The sequence below is a fragment of the Pterocles gutturalis genome, unplaced genomic scaffold, assembly GCF_000699245.1.
Source record: "Pterocles gutturalis isolate BGI_N339 unplaced genomic scaffold, ASM69924v1 scaffold37646, whole genome shotgun sequence".
In the NCBI taxonomy this organism is placed as follows: Eukaryota; Metazoa; Chordata; class Aves; order Pterocliformes; family Pteroclidae; genus Pterocles; species Pterocles gutturalis.
In genome coordinates, this window is record NW_010099096.1 from 1 (window position 1) to 9092 (window position 9092).

General features: G+C 42.4%; 1 protein-coding gene across 1 annotated transcript in view; it reads right to left on the reverse strand.

The window, feature by feature from the left end:
- Nucleotides 1-8358: 8358 nt before the first annotated feature.
- The window catches only part of NHS (Nance-Horan syndrome (congenital cataracts and dental anomalies)), a gene marked incomplete at its 5' end in the record, with an annotated part of 12103 nt that continues 11369 nt past the window's right edge, over nt 8359-9092 (reverse strand). The window contains one exon of the mRNA XM_010075308.1: nt 8359-9079. Coding sequence (XP_010073610.1) covers nt 8455-9079 — 625 coding nt within the window. The remainder of the gene's footprint in view (nt 9080-9092) is intronic.

A 9092-nucleotide genomic window follows, 5' to 3' on the forward strand; every position in this document is an offset into this window, starting at 1 on the left:
GCGGCTCTTGCGTTGCGGAAAGTGACCCGATTTTCTTTGTGCTCGTCTCGGTCTCGTGCCCGGCTCCCAGGCCGCGCTCTCTCGGTCCCCCGCCCCCCCCTCTTTCCATGCCCTTTCCTAAATATGTTATTCGCGGAGGCGTGATTGGCCACTGCTGGCATAGGCGGGAAAGTGTGGGGGCCCTTCCCCCACTCCCCCTGTTACCAAACGCTAGGAGGGGGCTGGGGGATAACTCGTGAAGAGTCATTTAAAGAAACGGAGCCAACACCTTAGCCCCTTCCTCGCCATCAGACAACCCATAGCATCTACCAAACCCAAGAGAACAGTGACAGTGTGAAGCCCAATCTACAGGATTAATTTTTGAGGCTCTACCATTCTTAAATGGGCATAAAGCCATTTTTTTTTTATTACTCGTAATGAAGAAACTATGTAAGGTATGTCTGACTGCTGCTGAGTAAGCCTTTAATGAATACCAAAAGAAGGTACTTTTCTAAAAGGAGAGCATTAAAGGATAAACACTAAATACTAGTAATAATATAATAGTCCTGTGCCAGCCTTTTAAATATATAAAGAAACTTGATCGCTTAGGAACTGAATGCCATGTTCCTACAGATTTTGAATGTCCTTTACTCATAAAAATGTTTTTATCTGATGATTTAATTTTTCGGCTTTGGAGGTTTGTGGTAGAACTAAGCCACCCGACCTAGATTGAGTGTGACTTGTTAACAGAGTGATGAAGCCACAGGTTCAGTCATGTTGCTTAGTTTTCTCAGTCTCAGTGAAAAACATAATGTGAATTTCCGCTGGCAACTCATTGGATGATTGCTTATTTTATGTAGTTTTTGAGTGATACAAAAAGAAAGCAGCCTAACGTCAAATCAGAACTATCACAAAAACAAAGTTTTGGCAAAGTTTCTCTTATTTTTTCTGGTGCTATTAGCAGAAGGGCTTATTTTTCTGCCTCGTTAGTACCTGACTGCTAGGTACATAGAATGTTGCTATAATATGGATGAACAATCTGAATTAATCTATGAGTTGATCAAGAAATGGCATTTCCTTGGCCTTTGTTATTCTTCTCTTGGGACTGAGGGAGCAATTCCTGCCTCTCCTCTCACCCCAGCTGAAGATGCCAGTGAACTAAAAAGGAAAATGTCAGGGCAGTTGTTTCCTCACAGGAATAGCTTATGGTTTACAGCCTTTTTGTGAAATGCGAATAGTAATAAGTATTTGTGTCAGAGCTTGATAATCTTCAGTTAAAAAAATAAAATTGGCAGCTAGCAATTTAGAGTGAAAGTGCATGAAAGCTCTCGCATCTATCCATGATGCTGTCACTGGCATCGCTGTTTTGCAAAGCTTTTAAATTTATCTTGAGAACAGTCAGCTTCACTGAGAATGCTGACATCTGTTATAAGTTCTCTTAACATTCAGAGTGGTTTTCTGATTTCCCCACTCTGGGGAAGTTTAAATGGCAATGCAAGTGAATCTAGTGGGAAAGCCTGTATTCAGCTGCTTATGTGTTGTGTTGTCCTGACCTGGAGCTTATGTTGGAGGATATGGATTCCTCACGAATACTCTTTGGGGAGTAGAGACAATACGATGTGAAACCTCTTCCATTGCTACTGAAGTAATTAAAGACAGACATCTTCAGTCACCAGAGATGGATAACTTGCATTCAAGAAGTTAGGAGAACTTGTTGAAGGATTCTTATGACCAGTAGTGGTGGGCACTAGAAAAGTTTCAGGAGAATGCTAACATGCCAGTACTTAAATGTACAAACAGGACAAGCTAGTTAATGAAAAACCTGTCAGCCTATCTTTAATCCCAGGAAATTTATCATAACAGTTAATGCATGCTTCTGTCACCAAGTAGAGAATTAAAGGAGGGAAATACAATCAATGCAACTAAAAATAGGTTTATGGAAAACAAAGTCTGTCAAGTAAGTGCCCATAGAATCATAGAATGGTTAGAGTTGGAAAGGACCTCAGAGATCATCGAGTTCCTACTCCTCTGCCATGGGCAGGGACACCCTCCACTAGACCAGGTTGCTCAAAGCCTCATCCAGCCTGGCCTTGAACACCTCCAGGGATGGGGCATCCACAGCTTCCCTGGGCAACCTGTGGTAGAAACTGAAACTGGGCAGAAATCAATATGAGGATTGCAGCCAGAACTCTTCCCAAGAAGGATGCTTGCCCCACGGCCTGGCAAGCCCCTGTGTCCAAACAAAGGCCCCAGTGCTGGAGGTGCTGTCACCTCCTTAGGTGTCCCCAATCTTGCCATGAACATTCCACATATGCCCCTACGCATTGTGCATATGCTGGGGACTGCTGGGGCCTGAGGGGTGGTCAGCCTGTGTCTGCACAAACACTTCCCAAACTCCTCATCTTACAGGTGTGATCACTAACGGGAGTGTCCATCCCTGAGAAGACACACAGCCTGAATTGAAAACTGCAATATTACAACATCACTCCTGCCTGTAGCCACCCTTGTCTAGGACAGCTCGATGGCTAACAATCTGTGGGGGTAGTGAGGGCTCAGCCCCAGGTGCTGCACTCCCTGGGGGCAACCCAGCAGCTGCCTGTGGAGCATGCCTTCTGTCTCGCTGCTGCTGTGCAGGGCTGCACGAGGCAGGGTGAAGGGCCAGGTGCCGGGAGAAGGTAGGTAGCTGAAATCTGGTGATCAAACCTCTTTACAGAGGAAGGATCCCTTGCTTCCCAGACCATGTCTGTGTTATGCAGAGCAGCAGACGACGTGACCAGCAGTGCTCCCGAGGGCAGGCACTAACGCTCAGTACTTGCAGTGAATTCCTACACTAGTGCTCTCTCTGAAACAGGATTTCTGTTATAGATCGGTGCCTCCCTATTTCCAGCAAAAGCGCCAGGAAGACATGAAGACATGCCTGCTGCTTGCTGGCTCAAGGAGGACTCCACTGGGTTGTGGCCTGAGTTGCCAAGTCTCTGAGAACACTATAGGAAGAGTGTGTAGGAAGATTTGTTGGGTAGGGATTGAATTCCACCCTGGGGAGGAGGTGCTAAAATTTTCAATGTGGCATCTAAGTTTTAACACCCATGTGCTTTATTCTCCAAATTTCCGCCCCCCCCCCAAACCTGTAACTCTTCCTATGCATGGTTATATATGTTCCTTATTGTCCTGGTTTTGGCTGGGACAGAGTTAACTTTCTTCATAGGAGCTAGTGTGAGGCTGTGTTTGGGATTTGTGCTGAGGAGAAGGCTGATAACATACTGATGTTTACAGTTGCTGCCGGGACAGTCAAGGACTTTCCTGCTTCTCTGCTTCTGTCTGCAGGGGCAGGAGAAGCTAGGAGGGAGCACAGCCCCAACTACTAGCCTAGGATTCAACCCTAGGTTTAGGATTGAGACACAAATTGGCCAATAGTGTATTCCATATCATGCACGTCATGCCCTGTAGATAGATGAGGGTCTGTCCCAAATTTTGGTCTCTCTCTCTCTCTGTCAGCTCTCGGTCTCTCAGATTCTTGGGATCTTATATCTTTTCTGGCATTGCAATTTCAGGTCTCCCTCTGCTCCAGGATTGTTAGCTGGGAACAAGCTGAGCCTTGGTCATTGGGTGGTAAGCAGTATCACTGTGTGTCACTCATTTGTATATTTGTATATATTGCTATTATTATCATCATCAGTATCATTATTATTATTTCCAGTATTATTGTAGCTTAGTTATTAAATTGTTCATATCTCAACCCACAAGTCTCTTTTCTCTTTACCCCTTTAATTCTCTCCACAATCCCTGGGAGGGGGGAGGGTGAGCGAGTGGCTGTGTGGTGTTTGCTGCCATGTGCACATACCCAAAGGTACACCCTGAAGCCTGGAACTTACAGACTTAAAAAACTCACTGTCTTCACATATGTTGTAAACAGTTACAATGACTTCACTTTGCATATATAAAAAAAAGGGTATATTTTATGTAGTCTAATGTTTCATCTTCTCTTCCACTGAGCATGAAAAAAATACACAGGCGTACAGCGGGCAGATGAAAACCAGTGTGTGCCTGCCTCTGACGGCTAAGCTCTTCCAACAGATCTTGCTTATCTTTCTGGATTGGGAAAGGCACATCATCCAACAGGAAATCATCTACATAATCATTAACTGCTCAACCATCTGGTTAAAACAACTGTTATGCAAACTGTTTCCCACTCAGAGACTACTCTAGGACCACACTCATCAAGGCAATTCTCGTATCCTTGCAAACCATGACTGCAGATAGCCCAGCAGCATTCCCCAAAGCTGATTTTTTTCCATGTGCTCTGAGGCACCAGACCTGCACATTTCAGCTTTTTTTTCACACGCATTTTTTAAATACCAAGTACGGTGTTGCAAAGCTACTGACAAAATTACAGCTGAAACCAAAGTTTCTCCGTAAGCATCTTCCCCTTTCCTTTTCCTGCAGGTATGCAATTTTCAAAGAGACGTGCAGGGGCTATCATTTAAACCACTTAGTTTCCATGTCCTGACTTCTCAAGCTCCATAACCAAACTGATTTAAAATAGCGTTTGCACTTCTGTGTTCGTAATTTATGGCCTGCCTTTTGCCCATGGCTTGCTTTAGCTGATAAGGTTCAGTCACTGGATTCTCTCTGCCTTGGGTCTGAAGTGTTGCAATTTTTTTTGTTTTCCAGCTGAAGATAAAGTGGTAGCTTTCCCACTATTTTTCATCCCAGCTTCCTTTCTCAACCAGTTACCTTTTTCTTCCCTGTAAAGGACTTCAGGCAAATCCAGCCGTCTTTATATTCTGGCAAAATTGTATTTGTTGGAAAAATTCCACTTAAAGTCAATGACATTTTGGATACAGATTTCCCCTTACTGAGTCTGTAAAAAAGTTAAGTTGAAAAGAATATATGATGAAATGGTTTGAAATGTGTACTGTGCTAAGGCGTACCTTTGGGAATAGAATATTTGTAGTCTGTAGATTAGATTTCACATTTCATTACAAGAAAGTAAAGAGCAGGTGTGTTTTAATTGTAGTCACGTTTATTTGCATTTTCTATACACACTTTCTAGGTAATCAAACTTTTCTGACACATTTTTTGAGAGGGGTTCACAATGAAACTGTCACCGTTTTTACTAAAAATAAATACAAGACTTAAAGTGTTGCACAGCTCTAAAATATACAAAGGCTTGGATTTAATGTAAACTTGGAAAACATTTTACAAAAGAAACCATCTTTGCAACAATTTAAAAAGTTTGTATTTACAAATATTACAAAAATACAAAATGGATGCAAGTCCATAAACCATTGTCTTTTCTGCCAGCATGAACTGGTGCTAGTACCAAAATAGTTACACTGTAACCTTCTTAATTTATTTTTAAAATTCTTTAAGTCATAACCTACAGTATTTCTCTATCTGCCACCATTGCAGCAAATGCACTCAGTCACTGACCTTTTGCAAAGCAAACATTTGCTTTATTTGCTACAACTACTCCATGTCCACTATATGCTGCCGCAACAAAAAAAAAAAAAAAAAAAAAAAAGAAAAAAAAAAGAAAAAAAAGAGAAAAAAAGGGGGAAAAAATGTTATTTTTCAGAATGCACAGCTGTATAACTCCAGAAATCATTTCCATAACATCAGTGCAAACAATGGAACAATAGGTTGAAATGACAGTTCAGCAGCTACCTGATGCATGTACTGTACCCTGTTTCAAGAGGTGAGTGATGTTCCCTTCACTCTACAGCTTGTGGTCCAGTGCCTTAAAGGCACGCCTGCAGCACTACAGGGGTCCTCGCCATTCATTCTCCCCTGACTCCCAGGTTTGTTACAAACTCTTTTCTCCATAGTGGATTTAAAGTATCTTTTTATTTGTGTTTCAATCTGCTAAATATAAACAAGGAAAAAACCCCCCTCTTTTTAAACAAAATAGGTAATACTGTATTTTAATGGGATTGTTCTGTGGCCATTTCATACGTGAAGTATTGCCTCACCATTCCAGTAAAAAATAATTTTTCAGTGTATATATGTTTATTTATGGTCGCTATGAAATTGTTGATCGTTAATAAAAAGCAATCTCATCAAAGCCAATTCAGCTGTTTTCTCTTTATGGTTTTGAATGACTATTTAACTCAGGATAAACATTTATAGAAGTGCTCCTTGTAAAATTTTTAAAGGAAATGACTTAAGATGACAAACTAAGGATTTTCTGCCCAATATCTAAACCTCCTTTACTCATGTTCACCAGAAAGTGGTTTGTTATACGCTAGTTTCCTATTAAAACATCCTCATTTATTCAATTCACTTATGTTCATACTTCTTAACTAAGCTACTAATGTGACTAGTCTTTTACTTCCAAAAGCTTGCTCCCCTTACCTTTCTGAAAACTGTTTTAGATTTCCCAATTTTGCAGCCATTCAGCTGAGGGACCACCCCTCTTCCCGACACACGTACCACATGCACAGTGACCAAATGCAACCAGGCTACACAGGAGGACGGTAGGAAACCCTGAATGATACCTTTTTGACTTGCTCAGACTCTTTAAAATTGAAACAGTTTTAGGTAGAACCTTCTTCTTTAAAACATGCTCTGCCCTCTTTAAAAAACTCTCAGCTTTATGCATTACATGATTAAAAGCAAAAAACTAGTAAAAACCCATTTCACACATCCTGCTTCCCTATCATTTACTTATGCTTAAAGCCAGCTTTTAGCTGATTTCTTTAGTACCAAAGTACGCTCTTTCTGCCATCCTACTTGACCTGTCCTACTGCACACCACATTCCTCCTCGCACTATTTTCTCTGCACTAACCTTTCCTCTATTCCAAACCGTATCCTATAGGCAAACAACACCACCTGCATCAATTTGGGATAAAGAGGGCCCTCTTCTCCAAGTACCACGGATGGGGCCACACTGGTGGAAACTCTGGTGGCCCAAAGGAGAATCAGGCCTGTTGGGTTTATTCTGTTTAAAAATCAAAAGTATAAAGCGACTCGTGGGTTAAGTTTTAAAAATACACGTTCTTGCAGTTTTAAGACAAGAAAATTCAAGTAACTTCAAGTAATTCAGCTTTTATTTCCCTGCCTTCATTTGTATCAAAGCAGCTGCTTTGATTTGTCTCCTTTCCCACCCCACCCCAGTCCCCCACCCTGTTCCGCATTTCTGGTAAACCCAGACAAGATCCCAACTGTACGTGGCTGGCACAATGAACCAGAGCTTTCCCCTTCCCAGCTCAGCAATGAATATAAATAATGCATACACATACATACCTATTTCCCAGCTACTTTTTGACAGTGTCACTTTTGTAAATATTTAGGTAGCATGAATCTCATCAGCACAAAGAGAAAGCTTCACTGAAAACTCATCACAGATATTTACTGATAAATCGAAAGCGCTTCTTGCATGCTTATAATTTATTTGTTTCCTTTACGAACCAGAAACTAATCGTGTTTAAAGATTATAGTTACCAGGTTATGACTGTGTTATGTATCCCAATAGCCTAATAGGAATATGAAAGTTAAGTACTATTTCTTCTCACATCTCTCCTCTCTGGAGCGATCCCTGCTAGACTAAAGGCCCAGGGGAGGCTATGGGATGGGACCCTTTGAGACTTTGCATCAGACACAACTCTGTTCTGTCAGAAGCACACTTGCCTTCCCCACCGATCCTCACGGTAACCCTCCCAGCTGCGCTTTCCAGTTAGCTTCTTTGGAGCTGCCTTAGAAAGACAAATGGTGACTTTAATCCTATTGCAGTCAGTCAGCCTTTCCATCTCCTTAGCTAAGGCAGAGAATTCCTCCTTTCCACTGCTCAATGTCATCCTTCAGGCTTGTCGCACTGAAAGTGGTTATCGGTGGCCATGTGAATTTTTTATGTTTGATATGAAAATGGTATTCACAGAATACAGTTATTACATTTGACTTCTTTTGTCTTCTATAAACAAAGTTGTTATGCAGTAAATCGTTTGCCATGTTTTGATAATTCTATTTACAAATTTTTATCAAAAATATGGTATTTACATATGTTTTGTTAATTTCTTCTAAATTTTGTTTCAGCTCATTTTAGCGTAGAAAAATACCAATCCTCAACAGCATTTTTTTTTTTTTAATCCCTAGGGAAGCACTACAATGAGGGCTTTGTTTCTAGATGGGCAGCTTCTGGAAAAAAAAAAAAGTCACTTTTAACTCTATGGAAGGTGTGTAGCCTTGAAATCTACAGTGACAAAGGAAATGAGACTGGGATAAACCAAATGAAGCCAAAAGAAAACAAAACAGACATAGTGTATCTTCCTCCTTTTAGAAAATGTAACATAATAAATAGCTACAGCTGTAGTCCTCTGTTTCCCAGCATCTTACATACACAAGCACATTTAAGCATCGATATTGCCCTGCAATTTTTTTTTTTTTTTTTTTTTGACTGCTACAGCATTGGCCTCTTATATTCACATTCCTACAGAGCCCCAGTGGTGGTGTCAGCCTGGCCCTGGCACCCACGCAGCCTACGCTGAGCTCTGAGAAGACCGATCGTCGTGGGGGCTGCCGTCCGAGTTCTCTGTCTCTCCTTCGGAGATGGCCTGCATCGGCGTGTTGTACAGCCTGCAGCGCACACTGTACCGGCTGCTGCTGGCTGCTGGAGGTGCCCGTGAGCGCCCCACTCTTGAAGATGCCGACATGGGAAAGCTCTTGGAGGAGAATCCCTCTGCGTTGACCCTGGGGGAGCAGGGGGAGAGTGGGGACAACGCATCGGGGCTTGCCGTGGGGGGAGACTCTTCCAGGCTTTGAGGGGCATCTACCGTCACCTCTCCAGGGGACTTGGGCAAAATAGGACTTTTCAGAATTTCCGTGGCGGACATCCTGTAGCTGGAATCGGATCGGCTGGCCCTTTTAAGGAGCAGTAGTTTAAACTCCTCATTGGATGTGTTGGACTTTTTGGCATTCCTATATATGAGCCCAGGGGACCTCTGACTGCTTATGGGAGTGCCCACGCTGCTGGCCAGTGGCATGTTGCTGGGGGGCAGCGTGCTGCTGGTGGGGGGCTGGCTGCTACTCCCAGACGAAGCTCTCAATCTGTTTCTCACAGAAACGTCTCCAGAATCCTTTCTCCCGAGAACTTTCCTTTTTGATCTGTAAAAACACA